This window comes from Pocillopora verrucosa, chromosome 4 (genome assembly GCF_036669915.1).
Source record: "Pocillopora verrucosa isolate sample1 chromosome 4, ASM3666991v2, whole genome shotgun sequence".
NCBI classification, from domain to species: Eukaryota; Metazoa; Cnidaria; class Anthozoa; order Scleractinia; family Pocilloporidae; genus Pocillopora; species Pocillopora verrucosa.
Genome location: NC_089315.1, coordinates 4,858,389 through 4,883,006, shown reverse-complemented (window position 1 = coordinate 4,883,006; position 24,618 = coordinate 4,858,389). Strand labels below are relative to the sequence as shown.

The window sequence follows — 24,618 nt, the reverse complement described above, 5'->3', positions numbered from 1 at the left end:
TTTCTCGGCACCAGTACCTCGATATATAAACATTTTGCGCTTTGGCCACACCCACAGAAAACCAACCTCTAAACCTGTCTTGGAAGAGAGGTTCTGGACAAAAAGTTATGGGGGAGGGGTGGGGTGGTTTGTTAATTGTTCCTGACTGTGTGTTGATCAAGCTATTCTTCTGTCTCAGATCATGGTGAATGTAACCTAATACAAAAAAACCTACCCCTCCCCCACCTTTTTGTTTAATTTCATATCAATGATAAGACGGGTTTAGAGGTTGGTTTTCTGTGAGTGCAGCCAAAGTACAAAATGTTTATATATCGAGGTACTAGTGCCGAAAAAAGACTTAAAGCCATTTGACAAAATTAAACCCCTTCGATGCACAGTCGTGCTATTTCATCCCGTGTAGAAAACCTCTTTTTGGGGAATGTCTTAAGTGATTTAGTGTTTTTTAGGACGGATGATTCCTCTGCATCTGGAGGAGTGTTGTGAAGATGAGGGGTAGGAAGTCAACGCCCCGCAAACCCATCATGACAATGATGATCACCTTAATAATATCAATAATAGTGCTAATGATAGGAAAAGTGTTAACAACGACAACGATGACGATAGCTGTAATACCGATAATGATTTAAGAAAGGTCATTTGAACTTCGAGTGGTGTCTGCTGATCACTCGAGCCCAGACCCCGCGCAATATTATGTTCGTTTTAAACTACCAGTCATATTTCTTATTTGTTTGAGATAAAATAATCGTGTGTCCTGTTTACAACAGTTTCAAGGTAAATGAATAAATGAATTAATAACAAAAAAGAATATAAACTACTCGGACTCACTTCCGATCACAACAATAAATCTTCAAGGTGAAGGATGTGGTAAATTAAATTCTAGTTAATGATTGACGATTCCCCTCCTCAGTTCAAGAATTTTCAAACACGCGGGCTCAGAGGAAGGTGGTAGTGTTCTGGCCAACTTCATGTGACAGTAATTTATGTGTCGATCAATTCGAAGCTTCCACATCCGCCCCGGGCTTCCCCTGGCGTTTAAACTTTTGAACATTGATTCATTTACATAATTTTCGTTATGATGCCAGAAAGAAACGATTTTTTTGTTTACTGTGCGATAGTTACTAAAACTATTTTTCACCTCAGTGACGATGAAAGTGGTTAATATCTAACTCGCGGCTTCTTCCCTCGGGAAAATAGCTACCACTATTCACCCGCCACTTCGGTGAATAGCTGTTAATATTCTACAGAGCTCTGCTGCATTTAGGGTAAATTATTACTGACCAACTGAAGAGTTAGATTTTATGAATATAAATTGTTGGACGAAGCAGTACATTGACAGTTTAGCTTAAGAATACAGTCTCGTATCACAACACTCATTTATCAAAGACATCAAGGACATCAAGGACAATTGAGGCTGGAGATTCGACATCACATGGACAGTTCATTTAAACTTTTCAATACTTAAAGACCTTAAACTCCGTAAGAACTCGTTAACAATATTACCGATATTTTAAGAGGTCTACTGATATCAATATCAAGTAAGCTGAAAGATTAATGTTCCGTTTTGCCAGTGGTTGGTAATCTTAGGTCTTGAGCCATCCTAATAAAAGAAACCACCACAATCTTTATTGATGGATCAATGATCAGTCTGGTCTCAATAACATATTAATCCGATCAATGTGAGTTTCGAAATATTTCCTAAGGCCTTCTCTGGAATTAGTTATTAAACAGATAATTACAAAAGAAATTAAAAAAATTATAAAAATTCTTTTTAAAAAAATTTCCTTGTATTTCAATTTCTTACCTGCAAAGTGTCTAGGAAATGGGCGATTGAAAAATGAATCCCTGCAATTCACGTTTCTCTCAAGAGTTCACGTAAGTTAACTTTTTCTCTTTTCTTTTTCTATCACATTTTGTACAGGAATACTCGTAGGTTTCTTTTCTGTCGCTATTTCTGACTTCTACGGAGATTGAAGTTTCACTGGAGTGCCTGTCTGTTAAAGGGAGAAGAAGAAAGACCGTCTCACAGACCTTTTCAGCCTAGCGCTTTACTGACCGTAGGGACTAGTAAACTAGACCAATGAACGCAAACTGAGTAAAACTGATCAAAGGTTTACTGCAAAATGTGTTTTCTACAATGCTAAATCCCGTGGCTTGGCAGAGAGAATATATATCCATTCGCTCTCTCGTTCTTGGGTCCTCAATTTATCTAAAGGAGCCTCCCAAGAATCCAGCTTTCTAGCGCATTCCCCCGCGCGATTCATTTCTTCTTCTGCCTCTTCGTCCCTTCCAAGAGCCCGAAGAACTATCGACAAGGCTTGGTGGGAGTGAATCAGCTCGTCCTGTGTGTCCAATACTTTTTCTTGGTAATCAACTACCTCTTTAAGGTATTTAAGGGCTCTAGGAAAGATGCAACGTCAAATAATGAATTTCCTCGACGTTTTCCTCCAAAAGAGGATGTCACATGTTTCTAATGTTTTTACCAAGCGCTATTCACATCAATACGATGTATTCTCTTAGAGAATATTACCTCTAAGTCCAGTTTAAGTAATTAAATCATTCTTCCGTCTTACGGTTCAAAAAGAATTCTACGATGAAAAATATTTACATTATGATACAATCTGTTAGATATTTCACCTTTGAGTCATTCACTGCAATTTTTCAAACCAAAATACAAAGAGTTTGACGTCGTATAAGAAAATTAGACTTGACAGCAGCAAAATTAGAAGAAAAGGACGTGATCTAACGAGCAAAACAACACACGCATCGCAATTGTCGCTTCATTGCCTAACAACTTGTTCCCGCTGCACAAATACCATGTAACATATTTTTGGACCAAATGAGCACTCCTCGAAAATACATTTGTTTTTCCTCGTTCTTGACTTCAATGTGTTCCTCTAAGGTTTTTACAGCAGGAAATCCATGTAAATTTACATTTTGACGGAGTTGCAGTGATTACGATAAAATATTTAAAGGAACAAATGCACGAAGAATTAATGTTTTTGCTTGGGTCAATATCGCTTACAATCGATTTTGTTGTTAATCTTTGCAAAGAGGGCATCGGATCATTATAATGCTTTATGATATCAACCAAAGTATCTTTACTCACGTTTCATAGTCCTGTTTCGCGCTGTAAGCCACACCCAGATCATACAGAGACTTTGCAGTCTCCTGATGTTGCCCCAACAGTTGCCTTCGGATCGATATTGATCTGCTGCTGTATTTAATGGCGTTGTCGTAGTCACCCAAGGCGTGGTAACTGTTACTAATCCAACTAAGAGTGGTTGCCGTAAACGGGTGGTCACCGAGGTTCTCTTCATAAACTGGAAGGACATGTAACAGCCTTGTTTGGATGGCCATCATGTGATTCTGCTGAACCATTTGAGAAGCTGTTGGTCAAACGAAAAAGAAAAGAAACCAGATTGAGGCAAGGTCGACAGATCGACTGTCTATTTTCAAAATTACGCATTCGCAATACCAATTGAGTACTAGAGTGGAGGAGGAAAATGGCCTTGAGCTCATGCTACTCACCAGCCTATACCACCAACATCACTTCTTAATTGTTGCGTCATTTTATCTGCATGCTACTTAAACAATTTCTATCATAATGAAGCTTATGCAAGGTGGATCTTACTGCCTAGCTTTTAAGGCAAAGATCAGTGGAGAGATCTTTCTAGAGATAATTCTGTTTATTAATATATCTTACCATGAATGCATTAAGAAATTAAATTGCCACCAACCCGCTATATCGTTGAGACAGGCAGCTAACATGACATGGTCTTTGTTCCTGTTTAGTTTCTCTACTCTTTCCCATCGCAATTTCAAGGCGATGTCGAGGTATCCATAGCCCTCATCAACGCGACCCTCGCGAACATAACAAAATCCAAACTTGCTCAGGCACTGAGCACGAGTGGTGTCCTTCACGTCCGTAAGTGTAGAATGAATGTCATTTGCTTGAGTCAAAATTTCTCTGGCCTGATACAAGGCTCTTGGACAAATGTGAGGGGCACATGTGCAGCTCAACACTATCTTCATTCCGATGTTCGTCAAGCAAGCGCTGTAGAGGCGCAAGTTGGAGCGACATCGATACGCAAGCTTGCAAAAGAGCGACTGAAATTCTTGTTTGCGCATCACCTTTGCAAGAAATACAGCTGCCTCGTTGAAGGCTTCAATGCATTGTTCCCTGAAAGTTTGGTCAAGCTCAGGATGATCGTCTCCACACCAAGCCATGGCTTCCCGAATGTTGTCCTTTTCAGATCTGTACTGATCAATTGCCGACTTGCAATCTTTACTCAAGAATGTTTCGCAAAGTGTAACAACCAAGTCACTGTAATGACGAATGAAAGTTGATTTGGCGTCTATGTGATCGGACTTCAGTGAAAAGAAATCTCGTATGAAAGGATGGAGGGAATACTGACAACTTTTCCTGTCGAAGCGAAGGAGGCTGCTGTGCTCCAAGGAATTCAGGCAAGTTTGCAAATCAGCTGTGACAAATGACCGAAAGACTACTTCGAATTGCTCTTGCGTAAATCTGTGTGGAAATGTAGAGAACATCACAATAATCTTCTGATTTTCTTGACTTAAGCGATCAAAACATATTTGAAGACACTTGTCGATACGATCCTCATTCGGTAAATCGTCAGGGTTTAATTCCCTTACAAGAGAACTTGGTGGAGATGTGGAAAGTCTACGTGCCGCCCTCAGTGGATTTTCTCTCTTCAGAATCGAGATCACTTTGCAGATTATCAGGGGAATACCACCACAAACTCTGACAAGCTCCTTAATCAGAACGTCGTCCAGACCATCCTCACATTTTGCAAACATAAAAGCTGAATCGTTGTCATTTAGAGGTTCTAGGTTAATCAATTCGAGAGGAAAAGACACACACAAATCATAAGTTTCTCGAGATGTAAGGACAAGTTGAATGTTTGGACTTTGTCCAAGGTCTTTAAGAAATGTCAAAAAGTCGTCCTTCGTGAATTTTCCAAACATTTCAGTACAGCAATTTTCGGATTTTAATTCCTGGTGGCATTCATCCTTGCTAACTTTATCGTGAAGATGCAGCAAGTCGTCCATGTTTTCAATAATCAACACAACACTTTTTCTCTTTAGAGAAGATATGTGACTTAATGCTTCAGTTATTGTGTTCTCACCGGGAACGTACCCTAGAGTCTCGATTATTTTGCTTGCTAAATCTTCTACACAATTGAAACCTCGAGGTTTAATGTACGCGACAAACGTTTTCCTTTCCATCATCCTATGGGCGACCTCTATTACCAGCGACGTTTTTCCATATCCAGGCGGTGCTACAATTTCAACAGCCTTGTTTGAAGACAGGGCAGTTACGATACGTTCACATGTTTCATTGCGGCCCACCAAATCAATCCGATCTGGCAAGTTACCATAATGATCAGACTGTTCCTTTACTTCTGCGAGTAAAAAGACAGAAAGACCATTTATCCCTTTCCACTATTAATTGGAAAAAGGCACAGCAGTCCTACCAATCAGCCCCCCTCCCCCATTCACAGATTACAATGACTTATTACAAAAATATCAGGCCCGCGCAGAATACCAGGACACATAAGCTATTCATGAGTACTGAAGAGGGAAAATTTGAATGCGATCGCACCTTGATAGGCCCAGAACAAGAGAAGAAGGGCCAAAACTAGCCCAGTAGCGTTGATAACACTGGCTCGACAGATTTTCAGAAGCAACAAGTTAGAAATCCGTATGTCAAAATCAGTAAACTCGTTGGGATTGCTAAAAACCCGAATAAATTTGGACTTTCAATTGAAATCTTACCCTAAAACTATATATAATTAAATTTAAACACCACTTACCATGAGGTTCTTCGTGGCTTTTGCTCGTTCCCTCTTGAGCTGCTTTTCGAGATAGAGGCGCTGTTATTGCAAAACCGAAAGGTTTCTGGCGGTGGAGTACAGCTCTGCAGTTCGCCACACCTTCAAAAGCACCAACTGTAGGATTCAGAATCTCTCCAGCAACAAGAATAGTAGCTTTTACAGAAACTTGGGAGATAGTGACTCTTGGGGAAGCCCCTTCTTGGTTAACGTGCGATGAAATATTAATAATCTCTTCAAGAGTAGAGTCTTTTACCTCCTGGTTGGAACTTAATTCACGATCTGTAACAGAAATTTTTCACCTTTAGAACTGTACATAGCATCAAAAAAGGCTGCTAAGTATCCTATCACTCAATTACGATTTATTCATTCATTCAAAGGAAATTTGCCCTATGCAATTACTAACAACCAATATACAAAACAAAAACAGAACAAAAACTTTACTACAATGCAATAAAAAAAACTGCAGTTATCACTCTGAATTGAAAAATCTCATCTTTTCCGTTAGTTTCGTTTCTTTTTTATTTTCAAAGAAATGTATCGTTATTCTCGGTACTTCGCCATTCAAAGCGAGGAACGGTACTGCTGTAAAAATTTATATATACTGTGAGAAACAAAGGGCTCTGTTAAGTCATTGATTTTCATCTTTTTATTAATGAAGAGCGAGTGAGTTTGATCAAAACCTTACCTGACACGATGCAAACAAAAAATTATGCAAAACCAAAGCAATTCAAAATATTTTTAACACTAGATTGGTGATAACGATCTAATGACTTAAATAAATCTAGGTTTTTTTTTTGCAGCCATAATAACAAATCCAAGGAAAACGTTACTCTTGCGTCCAAAGATTTCATTTATATTCGATTTTACTTTGAATCCATTATGGCTATTTCCCAAATATCAATCTTCCAAATGTCCGAATGTATTTTTACCTAAATAATGGCGACAAGAAACGTCACTCATTTTGTTACAATTTCTTTCCGTTTTTCTGCTTAATCGCAATGTGTATCATAAAGTGAAATAAATACGGAGGTTCGAAAAATATAAAACAACGCTTGGACATATCTATAAACCATAACATCAAGTCCATTTTTAAAAATCCAGTGGGATACGGAGACAACGTAGGTAGAAGAATGTATCTGAGGACATAGTATTATTGGGTCTTATTGAATTGCAAGTAAAAGTAGAAGCTCACATTTTGATTCAATGCACTCATCCTCATTTGAAAATTCAGTGGTAGACGGTGACTGACATATTGATGCCTCATCGTCTGCGAAGTAGCTGCTTTGATCGTCATCATTTTCCATTTCAAGTTCCAAACCTTGGGATTCATCAGTACCTGCTGCAACCAGAACAGAAAAAATAGGCATTTAAAGCCTACTAAGTGACTCTTGACACAAAAAGTGAGAAGTAATTGATGTTCGAAGCAGCTTTTGATGTGACTCTGAGTAAAGTTCAAGTAATCACTTGAAGTATTTAAATGTAACTACAGAAAACATTGGTTAAAATCTCAAGAAGGACAGTACAAGAATTTACTTATTAGCCAAAGTAAAACTCTTGGGAATTTAGTTTGAATTGGATATAAATTGAAACAAATATTTAAAAACCACATCACAATCAAAAATGAAGAATCTTTTGAAACATGAGGAAATAGGGAAAACAGTCATCACATCGTGTACTTTCAGCAAGAGGTCCTAAACAATATTGCCTGAAAAAAGAAAAAAAAAAGCATACAAAACAGCTGATGCGAATAAAAGATTGCTGGGCTTACAACAGATATCCTTCTTTGCAGTCGCACGCTTGAGTTCTAGCCAATCAATAGTTACAGTCTGAACATCACAAACTATTTCTTTTGATAACCTGCGACAAGACGAGAAATTAATTCAGTAATGCAGCAACTCCATAGCCCAAATTACCAAGGATAAAATCAATTCAAATAATTCCCCCATAAATAATTAGCGCTCTGAAATACTTTGACCACTAACAGTGGCATTTTGGACGGTTGTTTTATATTTTCATCACTAGACTTACGGTATTCCCATGGACTAAGAGAAGTGCACGGCGAAAATGAAAGGTTTAGGTTCGAATCCTTCCCGGGTCGATGTGTAATACTCTTGGGCAGTACACTGTACGGTGCTTCTGTCCATGTATTGGTACCACCTACGTCAAGGAGAACCTGAGGGGACACTAAGGGGTTACCTGCTGGAGTAGCGAATTGTTTAATTAATCCATTTTACAGAAACCGGGATACGATTTGGCAGCGATATGGTTCAGTCTTGAATGCAGATTTTACCCGCGTGTAACTAATAGAATCAACACCTTTTGTGAACATTTTGAAGGTATTCTGCTAAGTTTTGATGTCCCCTAGCTCTGGCAGTGTCTTCCGGCAAGATGGAGCTGTTCCTGTACGTTTGAAAGACTGCTTCTCCAGCTGAAGTACTGAAGATTATTTCAATACATTCGCGATCATTCGTTGCAGCGGCTGCGAATAGTATACACTGTAGAGCTTTCAGTGACAATATGTCCTTGCTCTCATCTGTCATCATTGGTCTATCCTCAGGCGAGAAGGAAGACAGACTGCTCACTATCAAAATTGAAAAAAAATTAATGCAAACATGACAATTGCTCATCATCAAACTTCTTAGCCAATCACACGACACGCTGAAAACGCCATTAAATTTATGAAATACTTTCTTTCCTTAAAACGTACTGAAGCTAGAAGCACGTGTTCACAACCCACAATCCTCCACAACACTGCGTAGAAGGGCTGCAACTCCAAACGCCAGCTTCCGAAATTTTCTACTGAGGCTTATCTAACTTGACTTCTAGATGTTAATAAAATAATTGTCGTCAGAGAGTAAGATGCCATACGCTCTATACAACTTAAGAAACAAACAGAGAGTCTGACCTGTTCCTGCTGTACGGGCAGGATTTAATGTTTGGTAGTCCAGTGGTATGTTCCTCTTTGTGTCAGGCATTCTATTTATCAGGTTTTGGAGCTCTTGAGTAACATTCGGATGGTATTCGAATTCCGTTTCATCGAGCGAGTTCCATGTACCATCTAGAGAACTCACGGTAACGGCGACCTTCCCAAGAATTTTAGAGGCTGAAATGAAAAGTCAGTGGGTAGCTTTCAGGTCACGGTTCCTTGACCTCAGGATTGCTGGGAAATCTGAGAAAAACGTCACTGTAAGGACGAAGCAGCACGGGTTTGACGAATTTATTTATTTACCTGATTTAACAAACTTCAATGATTATCGGATATCCATATTAACTATGGAGATTGTTGCGTACACTTCTGTCTCTTTTTTGTTAATCTTTCTCGAAAAAGACGTATGCGAATAATGCTTTTTCCATCTACTTACAACTTTGGCTTTCATCTTGCACAATTTTGAGTTAGCCTGCTGATGTACTGTGACATCAAAACGTAAAACACATTTCAGATATAATCAAAACTATAACAAAATTCTTGAACGTGACTGGCTATCACCAGCCTGAGCTGCGCACTAATAGAACAGTGTACGCGTCTTGCTTGCAATTGGACAGTGTGATAGGCCAGTTAAAGGGACATGTAACACGTCATGCTTGTATAGGTGGACAGAACGCGTCATATGCACGCGTTGTTGTCTCGCATCTCGCCGAGTCAACTTTTTCTTTTTAATTTTGTGAAAACGTATAACCGATGTCTAGTTTCTTTCTGAAATGTTTTCACTGTTTTGATTAATTGGTAATAGGACTTCGTGTCGTGCAAGTCCATCTGCAATCACACACGCGATATCCATTAAAAAATCGGACTCCCGGTCGTCCGATTTTGTTAATCAGTCATATGATTACCGACCGAATTGGACTCCACTCAGTCCTATTACCATTATAAATCAACATACCTGGACTATGCCCAGTGTAAACACCTTCAGTTACTGGTGTTAAGTCTGCAAATCCAACCCCCTTGAATAGAACTCTCAGAGATGTGAGATTTTCTGGAATACGCCTTACATTAAGGCAAATAACAAACTTTGTACCACCCTATTCAGTAATAAAGATCAACACAATACGAAGAATAAGTAGGATGAACAATTTTAAAAAAAGCGGAATACCGTGATGTGTCGAGAAATAATGAAGTATCATTGTCTTTCTTCCCATGTGGAGCGCGAAGTTTCGATTGCCTTCTGCGAGTCTTTTCAGGTGATGACTTCGACTGATTACGAGTGACTCTATAACCTATAATGCTACACTGCGATCAGCGGGTTTTCATCAATAAAAGTGGTTATGAGCCACGAAAAGAGTCCAAAGGTGTATGTAAAGCCATTGTAACTAGCTCATTTCAAATCACCGCAAGGAAATTTAAATCATTATAGCTCACTCTTTCCTTGAAAGCAAGTATTCGCTTTAGTTACCAGGTCTACTTATTTTTGCTTAGTTATCAGTTTAAAAATTATGAAATTAAAATAAAAATTCTTCTACTACTACTACTACTACTACTACTACTACTACTACTACTACTACTACTAATAATAATAATAATAATAAATACCGTTATGGGGCCTTCATCAGGGCAAAGTAATGTTATCACTGTAACCAAGGGAGAAAAAAAGTTAAAAGAAATAGAAGAATTTTCGTCACCTGTACTGCTGATTAAAAAAAAGGAAACACTAATGTCACATTACTAGTCAACATGAATTTAACTTCGCTTTTAGTTGAGCCAAAATAAATGAAACGCTGAACAGGAGGGATAAGTTTCTGGTTGATTCAACATGGTCACCCACCCTGACACACAATGTTCACATAATCCAGCCACAAGCTACAGGTTAAATGGAAAATGAGTTAACCTTACATTTGTTTTGGGGGTGTACGGACACACGAACACTGATATAGTGAGGACTATTAAGAAAAAGTTACAGTCTCCAAGATTGGGATCCATCAGTGTTAACCATCAAATAAATTATTACACTTCCTTTGAGCAATCAAGTTGAGATAATTGAGATTTACAAACATTATTTCCCTTTCATTTTATAATTTTTTATGGATAACAATAACTACCTGGTGAGATGATTTCCTGGACATCTTGATAGACTTCGTTCCACTCTCTATCAGACAGGTTCATCTGTTCAAGAAATAAGATAAAAAGAAAATGGTACAATGGCAAGCTTTATAGTGTAATCATTCTTCTACAGAAATATGTCTATGACCACATGTTTAAAACTGGACTCTACTTTTGAGTCATATGCGACCATCTTATGGTTGATAAGAAATTTAGCTCAAAAATTTACCGTACCTGATCATCAGTGGCAATCGTATTTAAATCAATTTCTGTGAAATGATCAAATAAAAAAAGTTGTGCTATACAATTAGCTTGTAGATAACCTTTAAGCTCTGTATATGGTATTGATAAGAATTTAGACATGTTATCTAGTGCACAGCTGCTTGAACACCTTTATCCCCTTAATGACTTTTTAAATTCCTCATAATCCATACGAAATTCTATCAACAGCGTGCAAAACCTCATGAGAATTGTATGACAAGCGAGCTGGCACTCCATGAATGACAGGTAATTAACTTAGGTAGCAAGGGTAACTTAAGAAGTTAAGACATGCAAAAGTTTTCTTTTGCCTATAAATTGTTCTAATAATCTGATCTTTCAAGGTAAGACCTTTCTTTACTCAGCAAGTAAATCATTTGATTCAAATTACACACCCAAGGGGCTAAACAGCGACCAAAGTTGGAAGCAGACCATGAAGAGTAGTTACGAAATATGAAAACATTCCATTGCTTGTCTACAAGAATTTTTAAAAAATTAAAGAAAGAAACATTTTTTTCATAATAATCATCATTCATTTCGAAACTTGATTCCCCTTGCTAAAATTTCAGAATGTACGTATGTGTTAATTTTTAAAGGAAAATATTGCTCTGAAATTGTGCAGTTTACAGGAATGACTGTGACTTTCCAGTAAACAGTATAGACACAATTACTAGGTGGTGTGAAACACATTGCACATAGTTGCATTTACAAAGAAACAAAAATGTTTTTAGTTTACCTTCCCAGCCTGATCCTTCTGAAGGGCTACAAGTAATTTATACAGATCAACAGTTTCAGCAGATTTGCACCAAAAAAAGGCAGTACTGGTTTAATCAATATTCTATACACTTACTACCAGTATTTGCATTAGGTTGCATGTGATTGGTCCATGAAATGAGAGGTATGTTGTCAAGATTTGGCTTTTAAAACATCTCAAATAGTAATCAAGGGTTAGGATAAACAATAAAGGTTGCACTGTGTGTATGTTTTAGGTGCAGTGGTGAACGAAATTGATCTGTTACTCCCCATAATTATATTCATGTTAAATTTGATAACATGACAGTTTGTTTTACATTTGTGAACAGTTCAAGATGTCCACTTTTAGCACAGATAATTTCTGAGACTTCATGTCATCGATATAAAAGTTTGGTTATAATGCTTCAATCAATTTGAAGCTTCAAAATCCCCACCAATTATCACGTTAGGCATTTTAACTTTTGAAGATTGGTTTGTTCAAATTACCAACCCCCCAGGGAAAAATAGTGTTCAAATGACCCACCCTATTTTTATTGGTAAAAGGAAAAATCATGCAGCAACCATGACCTTCAGTATATTAACCAAGATTTAAAACTTACTCCTGGTGGACCTTTAGTTTCTTGCCATTTGTTCTTAAAAGTGAACTATTTGCATTAAAACTTCTCCATATTTAAAGCAATATAACACTCAATTCAGTTGGAAAGATGTGAAACTTCTGGCTCAAATTCCTTTTCCCAGCCAGGCAAATTATTAATAAGTTCAAATCCCCACCCTCCAGGCACTGAAGATGGTCAAAAGCCTGTGGGTTGCCCATGGGGGGGTAGGGGTGGGGAAGGGGGAATGTTGAGGCTTCAAGTTGTTTTGCGCATAACAGTTTTACAATTAAGTTTGATTCCCTATTAAGAAGGGAGAAATAAAAAGAAATGTCACTTACTCCATTTCGGAATTTTGCAAATAACGTTCAATTTTTCCTAAGTATCAAACAATAAACACCAATTAAGAATCAGAAGTACTCATCAGATAAAATATTTTCAAAGAACAGCTTTAGTCAAAAGGAAGGGTACTGTCTGACAGATAAAAGTAAACAGCATGATACTACCAATACCCTTGAGAAAAGCATATGTAACAATGAAAAAGCTCCAATCTTAGTATAGTCTGCATAGAAGGCACCATTTATATCATATGCTTTAATTGATTGGTGGACATGAATCGATTTTAATTGAAGTCCAGCTCTAAGAGTTTGGAAAGGATTTCAATCAATAAACGACTGTAAATATATGAAAATCATATATGTGAACTGCAGTGGAAGGAACGAATATGGAAGTGATCCTCACAGATATGAACACCACTTAAGTAGTAGTGCAATTTGGTCTGAAAAAAAATCCAGGCCTGTACGGGATTTGAACCTATGACCCATGTCCCATGCCCATGACCATGACCATGACCCATAACATCTGTGACACCAGTGCAGGTGTCACAAAGGTCTTGGGTTCAAATCCTGTACAAGCCTGAATTTTTTTCAAGCCTTATTCTCACTACTACTTAAGTAGTGTTCATAACCGCCAGAATCACTTCCATATTCCAATTTCAGTTCGTAACAATTTGGTACAAGAAGAAACCTAGGGCTTTCTGCAAGCCTGCTTAGCCATTTGAAGCCTATGTTATCATAATAATGGTGATTTGTCTGTGAAATTGGTACTGAACTGATCTGAGATCAATCTTTCCTCCTGCAATTGTAACTCATCCCTTTTCTTAGATGAGCAACGACAAGCATTCAAATTAAATTGATACCAATACTTCAACAAAAGCCATTAAATACATTTTACCTATTGAATGCTCAGTGTTGTCATCAACACCAGATGCATCCCCAATAGTGGATTCAAATGCAGAGTCTGAGGAGTTATTACTTTCAACATATTCCCTAACCTGTAAGTACAGAGAAAGAACAAAAATAAACTGCTATACATGCAAAAACAAAAATTACACAGGAACTACTGGTACAAAAATTTCTGGCCGAACAAGAGCCTGAATACTGCCTGACATTTGATTTATTTTCAACATTCAAGTTTTATATTCAACATTCAAGTTTTATTTTCATCATTCAATTTTTTCAGTTAAATGTCTTGTTAAAGATTTAAAAGTGGACTTTTGAGAACACAAGCCCTTCTTTGCTTTAAAACTCATACCTTACTGCAATCAATCCAGGTTTTAAACATGCTAAAAAAGATTCAAGGTTGAAGTTTTTTCTTCAAATCTCAACTATTTGCTTGAATAATTGAGTCACTTGCACCAACATTCAAGTCTTTGTTTGAACATTCAAGATTTCCTTGGACATTAAATTCTTTGCTCAAATTTTAAGTTTTGAATTTGAAATTCAAGTTTTGATTTGAACTTAGCTTCACACTTGGCTGACTCGGTTACACCTACAAGAGGTCATACATGTTCACTGCAAGCCTAACCAGCATGCTTTGATGGTGTACATGGCATGATGTGTTTTGATGGGAACAAATGAATTACTTAACATGGATGTACAACTTGAGTAGTACTTGGGCCTGAAGATTCAGATTGAACATAAACATTGGGAGTCATAACAGATGTGTTTTGAGTAATAGCAGTTTTTTGAGTATGATGCAGCATGCAGCACCATGTAGCATCCCAAGGTATGAATTTTTATCCATCTTCAGGGTTGATTGCAGCATAAAAATCTAATATTATGGCTGCCCACTGCTTCTAACATTTGAATTTTGGCAGGGATTAATGTCATAATTTAAGAATGCTGAGTGTGAGCCATACAGATCCTTTGTTACATTTGATACCATTTGTTTCCAATTGGCAAGGACAGAGTACAACATACTTATTCACCATTTGAAACTGCCATGAGTGCACAAGCCTAGATTTCTCTACAGTATCAATTAAATACCACACAGACAAGTGACGACAATTAAAAAGGAATCAAGTGATTATCAGATAACATCAGCAAAATGAATTAAACCAAAGTTGCACAGTTTTTGATTAAAAAAGATTTTACATTTTGTAAAAGTACCGGCATGCAGATTGGAGTAAACTTGGATAATATTCCAAAGTCTGATTGAGAGACATCTTTTGTAAAATGGCACAAGAAAATTTATAGTCATATAAGTTTAGGAACAGAAATTACTGTAATGTGGTGCTTCTGCCACTCCTCTTAAAGAAAAAAAAGTTTCATATGCAGTTCTTTCATGAATTTTATACTCATTTAATGATTTGTGAGGCACTATGTTGATAAAGTAGAATCTAAATGAGGCATTTCAAACCACCATCTTCTGTCTTTGACAGAAAAGTAGAGATGGTAAGTTTTGAGCTCAGTGAAGAATTAAGAAAGATGTTTTTTCGTCTTGTCACAAGCATGGGACAAAGAAAAAATTCTGAGTCCCCATGAGGAATCCAACCTTTACTCCAGACAGGTCTGAGGTTCAATTCCTCATGAGGACTCAGAATTTTTTCTTTGTCCCATGCTCGTGACAAGACGAAAAAACATCTTTCTTAATTCTTCACCAAGCTCAAAACTTACCATCTCTACTTTTCTGTCAAAAACATTACACTATCGACATTGCTGATCCTAGCAGTATGCAGGACGCGTGTCATTAGAACTTAGTAATAGACCCCACTCACCAAAGAGTCTATGTGGCTCAGTGGTAGAGCATCGGAGCGCAAATCCGAAGGTCTGAGGCTCGATTCCTCATGGGGACTCAGAACTTTCTTTGTCCCATGCTCATTGACAAGACGAAAAAACATCTTTCTTAATCTTCTGTCTAATGTTGATAGCCAAAAGGACTTGTCTGAGCAATTTTTTAGGTCTCAACAAACATTATTCATTCACAATAAAGCCTTTTTTTAATTTTTTCAAAATTGCACTTGAATGCATGTAAATATGTGTACATGAACTGATGAAATAAACAACAACTGAAATAATGATGAAAAGTACCTTATTAACTTCTTGGGATTCCTTAGAGTGATCTTCTCCAGAACTTTGTTTCAAACCTGGATGTTAGATGTTACAGACAAGAAAGAGTCTCCATCAAAGAGACTGTAAAGTCATATTTTCCTGAACTCAACATCTTTGATTATTAAAAGAGACAAACTAAGCATTAAATTTTTGACATAGTTGTACCAACCTGATTAATCAATTCAGTGGAGGAGAAATCAGAAAATCATTTTGTATCTCATGAAAATGAGTATAAATTTAGGCTTGGTTAAAACCAAATCATGCAGAGGTTAGCAGGGGAATTCCCATAAAGAACTTTTGCTCAATTTGCTTGAATAGCTTCTTTGTTTCCTTTGTTTTCCTTCCTCCAACCCATCCTCCCAACCTTAACCATAATCCTAACCCCTCCCCACCACTTTTAGGTAAGTCTTCACTGAACTCACCAATTTGTGGGCTTTGTGTTTGTTGACTGGTACCTGAATTGCAAAGGAGGCCTGCCGTTGGGTTGCCACTGTGATCTCCTTGCTCCTGACAACATTGCTGCCCTCCTTCTTTGCTACCTTTAGGGCAACTGGTACCCTTCAATACTATCAACAATGTGTTTTAGTACAAAATGTAAACATTCATCAAAGAAAACTTTCACAAGGTTAATAACCTTGTATAGGGTTAAATTTCTATTGTTATTTAACTTTTATTTTTGGCAGTTCACTATGAATTTAAGTAGTGCAAGAAACAAGCATTGAATCACTTTCCAATCCTGAGGTCACTGCTGCAGAAATGGAGTGTCATTTTGAAGGATAAAAACTTTTAAAGAATTTGTCTAGCAGTGAAAACCCTACATGCTTAATCATCCAAACTGAAAACATTTAATCAGAGAGAAGTACCTTTTTAATGCTTTATATATCTATGTCATTTCTTAATTTTTTCCAGTATTTTCAGCAGAAATCTTGCCTTCCATTTATGCACCTATTCACATATCTCATACAACTGTCATTACAGTAAAGGAACAGTTCACAGATTAATTTCCATGTTGTTTACCTTGCTTCTTCACACTTGCCCCTCTATTTGGAACTACCTCTGGTACTGATGAAGAGCTGGAATCATGTTTTCTTTTCAAACTTTGAAGCTTTCCTGAATATGCCAGAGGTGAACCTGTAAACAAAAATGAGAATTCTTTCAATAAGAAGCTACAGTACATTTTCTGAAACCCAGATTCATCTTCAAGGTTTAAACTTCTCAATCCTTAATAATCATTAATCATGATGACCAAAATCCCTGACAATGGCATCAGATTTATCATAATGATTCCACTAGTTGTTCATCCATTTTCCAGTGTTTTGGCCACTTTTTTTTTAATTATATCCTTTGTTTATTATAGTGAGTATTATCTCAGAATAGAATTACAGTTGAACTGCGATTACTCAAACTCATGCTCTTCTTTGGAATCATTTTTTTCAGGAAAATTAAGTTGTTGCATTCAAGATCCATGACATTAGTTTTTCCATGAAATAAAGCAGATGTACTGAAACAATGTTGACACTATTCCATTATAGAATTACAGGTAGCAATTATGCACCCATCCTGTAGCAGCTTGAAACAAACTGATTTGCATCAACAATTTTTTGATTGTAAAACATTGTTGGTTAGCTTTTAACATTTTTGGAATACTTTTGCCATTTGTTAACAATGGCACACAATGATTTGAGAATGTCCAGAGCCTCTTGTGTAATACTGATAAATGATATAAATTCAGTTTCATTTCTTGTCTCTGTCAATAATTTTCACATTTTGATCATCTGAACTATTGATTATCAGGACCATTCAACCCAGTCCAGATAACAAAGGTTCAACTGGCATGTGCAGAAGACAAAAACACCACCAAACCATATCAACCATGTTCTCAATTGTGACAAAAAAATCTGTTTGGATATTGAAGAGTGACCTTTTTGTTGGTCTGCTTTCCATCTACATTTTTGCCTTGTTTTACAGTGTAATACAGTCAGTAGCATACTTTATGCATTCAAATGCCCTAATATATGGTAAAATGGTATAATTGTGGAACTAGAAAAAAAAAACAAATGTGGAATAATTTATATATTTGAAGGTTTCAGGTATTTTCTGCACTGAAATTTTGCAAGTGACATGGTTTGTTTCCAAGCCCTTTTAGGGAAAGGAAAAATACAAGCAATGAGCAAAATGTCAGCTTGTGTTATAATTTAAACCATGTATAGGGGATTTATTCTTCTACTACTATTTCATTTTCCACTATTTCAGCATTTGATTTTAAAAATTACTTCTTACAGTTCCATCCAAACTATATTGTGCACTTTTTATAAAATTTATATAGGGTTTAATATTGCTCTAGCATATTTTCAGGGTTTTCTTTAAGGTTTTAAGTAGCCGGAGCTTTTTTTAAAGGTAAACAGTTGTGGGTCTCGAAATCCAATATAGCAGACAAAATGTCACTTCATTTGTACTTCCCTGCCACTGCAGCAAGATTTGTCAAAAAGACAGTCCCCATCAGAATGTTTTTAAACTAACCTTGAGTCAGAAGTCTTTTTATGTTTTCAGAAAAGATAGGCAGTGCAAATTTATATTTTTATTGAGCCCAAGTTTAGACCTGATAAACATCACCTCTATACGGGCTCTTGAAGCAATGAAAGTAGCCATTAAAACCTTGCAGAGAATCCAGTACACTTCACCAGCTGCCGGCTCTTATCCATGACTTTGATATTTTGCTTGTTCAATTTATTAATTGCTCTTATCTCCTAAAACAGTGTAATGGTAGAATTTAATAATTATCACAATGATTTTGTAGTCTAATGTACACATGTATATGTATTCAATCTTACCCAATGGTTCAGGTGTGGGTTTCTGTAGTTGTTGTAGAGAACTATCAACTGTTGGAGACTCTGGTCTTTCACTGACTGATTCAGGAGTTCTCTAGTCAGAGTGAAAATATATACCCTTCATTAAATTCTGGGATAAAAGAGATAAATAAATCTTTGCAAAGACCTAATTATATGACTTTTATCTGGCCTCAATAATTTACCTCTCCTTAGAGCTGATAACTTTAGAATTTGAAAACACCACATAAATCTCAGCCTTTTCACAAAATTCCAAGATATCTCCCAAAACAGTGTTGTATAAGAATGTTTTCTAGAATTAATATGAAAAACTTATCCTTCTGATGATTAAAATTTCTGGTTTAGTTATCACATTAAATGGGAAGGGGATTTCTGCATCATTATATAAAAACTAAAAATTTTATTTTTAAAGAAAAATGATTTGGCAGAACCCATCAGGAACTAGCTCCCCAAGCAGAGGGAGTACCACTACTCCTTACTGCTTAATGTTATGCCCCTAGCTTGAGAGAAGACTTTTAAGCTAATTCCACTGCACCATTAAAAGAAATCACTATAATTTTATAATGTAAAAAATCTTATTCAATCACTGCAAAAATCCACATATATGCAAAGCTATAGAGCAAAGAATTTTTTTATTCAAACCTCGCAAAGTACATAAAGGGCAGAATTCCCCCTAATATGCCTGTTAATCTTGTTTCCATCCCACACTGTTCGTGGGCTGCAGTGGAACTCCAGTCTTGTTCTATTATCTGCAGCTGTGGCACAGCTTAATCTAAAAATTTGTGGTTACAATTAATACATTCATAAGAAAAAATTTAAGAAAAAAAGTAGGTTAAAGTATGTACAGGGCACCACTCCATCAGTGTAAGCTGATATGGATATTGAACTTCTAGCCCTAATTTGAGCATATTATTAACAAACAGGGACTGTGCAGAAACCCACCCTCTCACCCCTCTTAACTTTTCTGAATCAAAAAAGAAAAATATGGTTCATCAGTGACTCTATACAGATTTTCCAACCTGATAATGCTAAACAATGCATTGTGATCTGCATATATTGATCTGCATATATTGAACCAAAAAAATGGTGTCTAGCATTTGGATTTAATGCCTCATTTTTTAACTTCAAAGTAGCACTTTCAAGAACAGTTTTCAACATGGATGCTATATCTCAAGAATTATGGAAAAAATAAAAAATTTGGAATACCATTTGAGGGTTTGATATACTTCTGACATCATCACCAAATTTCACAAAAATTGACCAAATACCAGCAGAAATAAACTCTCCAAAGATCAGAACTCAAGCCAAAACACTCTAACAGAAAAAGTGACTTGAAATTTTTCAGGACATCTGTATTTGTTCACAGAAATGTGTTTCCATATCATGCCTGTGAAGGCTGTTAAACAATCACATTGGAACAAGCAATTTGACACTGTTTTGCCTCAGCCAGAATGGCAAAAAGGACTTCTCACTTTTGGACATGTTAACAGCTTGAAAACAGCAATTGAATTCTTAAAACAATCTCTCTATCTTTTGGAAAGAATTAATACAGGTAGACTTGAAAATGAATGAACAATTTTGGAACTGTACAAAATTGTACGATGTGCTTTGAAAATCAATGGTGGTTTTGAAATTGTTAATTAAGTGACCAGAAGAAGTTGACATGAAGTGTGATAAATCTCACACCTTCTATTCTTCTCTCAAATTACCTTTTGCTTTATATCTCCTTAATAAAAAAAGTACCAAAATAGAATTTTCAGATGTTGATACACCTTCTTTTATATATATTATAGATATTAAATTTAAGGAAACTGAAAGCAAATGAATTTTTCCTTCTGTGATACCTTTAATACTAGTGATTTAAATAAAAATGAAAACAGGAACAGCATTAAAATTTGTAAAAAAATGTTTGTCCAATTTAATTTCAAAGCATAAATAGATTTCCCCAAAGTCATATTTAGAAGGATCATAACAATCTTGGAGAATTGCCAACAAATCAATCCCTCCACGATCACTTGAATTCTTCGCTGTATGGGTTTTTAATTTCCTTAACTCCTGTGAGTGACCAAGAAAGAATCTCTCCAGGCAATATCGTGATCAATACAATATCAACCAGACATGTGATAAGAATGAGCAAAAATGTCAGTAAGGGAATTACTTGTTGATCCAATAACAATTTTCTGTTCATACCCCATTCCCGCAGTCGGAACCATTGAGCTGCACAAATATCTGACAGTCAGTCCATTACAATTTACCTTCCATTATTTCCTAATTTCGGGAAATGGCGGCGGAGCTTCTCCTTCACATCCTTTTCTGTCATAGTCTTGGTGAATTCAATCTCCTTTTTAAATTGCCCTCGTTCGGGCCTCTTTAATAGAGCCATTTCTATAGTGTTCGGCATGTAGACTTTACTGTCTCTCTTTTGCACATCACAGCCAAATAACACCATAACATTTTTCAAGATTGATTCTCTCTTGCGTGTTGTTGAAGCAGAGTTATCACTCACGGGCCTTTTAAGATCTGGCTCGTCGCTACTTGACACATCTTCTACTATGTGTCGAGAGCGCTCCATCTTATTACTGCAAATCAAAATCGAAGATTTCACGAACCAACACAATTTCAACTTCTTGGTAACAAGCTATGAAGAAATCTTAGACTTGTTGCAATGTAGAAACCAAACCACATTCATACTTCGTAAAAACAAACTGTGAAGAAATCTTGATTTTTTAGTGAGGAGAAAACATACTAATCAACTTCCTTGAAACATATTTCTCATTGCAAAAATTTTGGCTAATCACTGCGTTCCACTGAGAAAATCAATCGATAAATACAATCAGGAAAACTTATACAAAAATGCACTCGCCCGAGATAATTCAGCTTCTTACTTCCTTGATGTTATGTTGCGTTCCATTGCTACCGTCTAGCTCTCCGTTCGATGACATCAGACATTCCGATTTATCTTTGAGCGTGTTAGCCCACCTCAGAGAGACCTAAATGATGTTCTTTCCCATGAATGAACCATCCAAATAATTCTTAAATATAATTCCTCACATAAGAATATACACACGCACGAGGAATAAAGAAGTGGCTGAGGTAAGGACAGGAGGATGAATAAGCACCGTATCAGCAACTTGTTATGCGTGCGCAGCAATAAGTCATTTTGATACAACGTTCGTGACCTGTGATACAGCCACAAGGCGATGTTGGCGTCTTAATAAGCCTTCTCCCTACTCCAGAGATTAATTTTGATCAATTAATAGTCGGGCATCACAGACAGATCGAGAGCAAAACTTGAACTGCCCTGAGATCAGAGAAAGCGTAAGAAAGTGGTTGTCGAAGTCGCGAAGAAAGGGAAGCACAATCCGTCAAAAACCACTGATACAGCCAAGGTGTTCAGCATAAATAGGGAGGCTTTAGGGGTGGTGGGAACGTGGGGGAGGGTGAGTAAATTATTAAAAGACGTTGATACAAGGAGAATTCGAGCCGAAAATAAACGCACGCATACGCACAACGAGTAATCCAGGGAAAAATACCTCATTAATGTAGCCATAGGTGATGGAAAAAAATAAAAATAAAAATAAGCAAGACAAAACAAAAGAATAACTAAAAAGTCGAGCACAAGGTTTCCCGAAAAAATTAAATACAATACTATTGTACCACTCGAGCAAATTGAACGATGTGAGTAAACGGATTATTGGTTGATGATTGACACAACCTTTATGACCTTTGCACAACGTGTGTATCAAACTGAAATTTGCTTACATGTGTAAATTGGTATGCTTAGAAGCACCGCATTCCGCTGAGCAAGTTTTTATCGATTCTTATTTTGTTTCAGAAATGCGTGTACTGGCCGATGATCAAATTTTCGAGCTCGTGAATAGCACCGCAGCAAATACAGTCTTTTATGACGCCAAAAACACTCCTTGGGCTAAGTTTCGATTAATAAACTCCGGCTTTAGAAGAACAGAATTGCCTTGGCGAAATGCCCGGCAACCAGGCACGATCTTAGATAGACTAGATGTGCGGCATTAAAAAAAATGTTCGGCTCCTGGGCATTCAGCCATAGCATAGATATTATTTGGCATACTTAATAAGTGCAAGGGATGAGAAATCTCGCTAAGATTATTTTGATAGTTCAGTAAATAGTTAAGTTACCTTCACTTAAACACCTAAATTTTTAAATGACTTGAGCTCGAGGTAATTAACAAGCTTATTTGGAAAAACTATAAATCCCACTCACCTCTTTCTACCCTCGCTCTAGCGCTTCTGAAGGAGCTGACGTTCACTTAATATCACAAGTGCATAGCTGCCGGACAAGTAATGAATTTCACCCGGCAGAATCTTGAAAGCGAGTTATCGCAGCCAAATAGGGAATGATTAGTGACGTGGTAGCAGCAATACCCTTATGTATATCACATATCTGAATGAAAAATAAACCAAAAAAAAAACAAAAAACAAAAGTTTCACGTTATGCTGACATACTGATTTACCAGAGCGTACGTAACCTCTTTCCGTGCATAAGAGCCACGCTTGCGACAATCACGAAATTATCTTACGCAGAAAATAAGTTTCCTTTATTCACTTCTACCTACTGTATTGATGTTTTCTCGCTGATACAACCTTTTTGACCTCTGTACAGGGTATGTATCATAACAAATTTGCAGACATGTCTACCACTTGGGCAAAACATAGGCATGCTATGCATGCAAGAGTAATTTTTTTTTAGGTTGGGTGGATTACTTGAAACATTGTAAGTGATGTCTACATTTTTACAAAAGGAAAGAAGAGCATTAACGCGGAAAAGAACTAAAATTTCGAATTAACCCACACACAGGTATTTTGTGGTTGATTGTGTGTGTTGTGCGAGTAATTATAGCCAAAAATAAACTGTATTGGTGCCACGGATACCTGTTAGTACAAAATGCAGACTGCAGACTGCAGACTGCAGACCGGATACAAAATGTAGACTAGGTACAAAATGTAGACTGCAGACTGCAGAGTGGGTACAAGATGCAGACTGAGAATCTAAAGAGCTTTCGTCTGGTATGTGATAATACGTCATCTTACAACTTGGAGAGAGAACGCGTTGCGTGATGAGACCAAATAACGTTTGCAAAAGAAACCACGCTTACTGCCGTTCGGCTAACAGAGAAAAAATTAAAATCATTCGTCTATAGTTAGTTTCCTCAAAAACATAATTCCACGTAATTTTATTACGAAAAACAAACTGAAACCCTTTTGTATCTCCAATAGAACCTAACCAAAGATATATTGCGATCTCGAATAAGTGAAGATACACTGAACAAGAGAAAAGGATATATTTCAAAGAGGGTTCAGAACTCACTATGTCGTGATATCTGCGACCCAGCGTACTTTAAATGTCACGACAGCTAATGTTAAATCAGTCACACAGATTAAAAACACTTCGAATGGAAAGATTCTTAATCTTCTTGAACTGAAACAACCCTACAATTATTTAATGCATATGATTTTCTTCGGATGGCGAGCTCAGCCCACCCAGATAGCACTAGTGCTTTAAAGTTGAGACAGTTCGCTAAAGCATTAACATCACGCTATCGTTATTTCTGAAAAATTTTGAAGCAGCTTGTCTAGGTGACATTCTTTTATTAAATAAAAAAAGAACCTGGAGAGTTTGTGGCATTCTCGAAATTATACTCAACTCTAGCGGTGATACTTACCTTCAATGTAAGCTATCAATCTAAATTGTAAATATTTTCATGGTAATTTCGAGTAATCGTGAGCTACAGCCTCCTTCGTTGAAAACTTACGAATGCATTCAGCCAAGATTTGTTGCAGAAGAAGATCGAATAACACCATATTTGTTACGTGTAGGAGGGAATTACTCTCCTGTCAAAAGAACAC

At 36.8% G+C, this 24,618-nt stretch overlaps 1 protein-coding gene across 6 annotated transcripts; it reads right to left on the bottom strand.

The window, feature by feature from the left end:
- Nucleotides 1–370: 370 nt before the first annotated feature.
- Nucleotides 371–23,087, bottom strand: LOC131794677 (uncharacterized). 6 transcript variants are annotated; one of them, XR_010717180.1, is made up of 23 exons: nucleotides 21,621–22,129; nucleotides 20,991–21,314; nucleotides 19,378–19,507; nucleotides 18,721–18,811; nucleotides 16,907–17,020; nucleotides 16,312–16,455; nucleotides 15,869–15,924; nucleotides 13,731–13,830; nucleotides 12,839–12,875; nucleotides 11,888–11,913; nucleotides 11,128–11,162; nucleotides 10,893–10,956; nucleotides 10,387–10,424; nucleotides 9,740–9,878; nucleotides 8,764–8,961; nucleotides 8,175–8,439; nucleotides 7,627–7,715; nucleotides 7,051–7,197; nucleotides 5,838–6,137; nucleotides 3,738–5,426; nucleotides 3,107–3,386; nucleotides 1,802–2,397; nucleotides 372–1,597 (listed from the first exon to the last, which is right to left on the bottom strand). XR_010717180.1 is itself a non-coding variant. In XM_066165050.1 (22 exons), the coding sequence occupies exons 1-22, from the start codon at nucleotides 21,644–21,646 to the stop codon at nucleotides 2,130–2,132; spliced, it is 4,557 nt and encodes a 1,518-aa protein (XP_066021147.1). In that variant the 5' UTR covers nucleotides 21,647–22,130; the 3' UTR covers nucleotides 371–2,129. The 6 variants fall into 6 exon arrangements, 5 of the variants coding, with proteins under 5 accessions (XP_066021147.1, XP_058968193.2, XP_066021148.1 ...); XM_066165050.1 differs by having other exon boundaries at nucleotides 371–2,397; nucleotides 7,051–7,194; nucleotides 21,621–22,130; XM_059112210.2 differs by lacking the exon at nucleotides 21,621–22,129 and adding an exon at nucleotides 22,976–23,087 and having other exon boundaries at nucleotides 372–2,397.
- Between the last annotated feature and the right edge of the window lie 1,531 nt (nucleotides 23,088–24,618).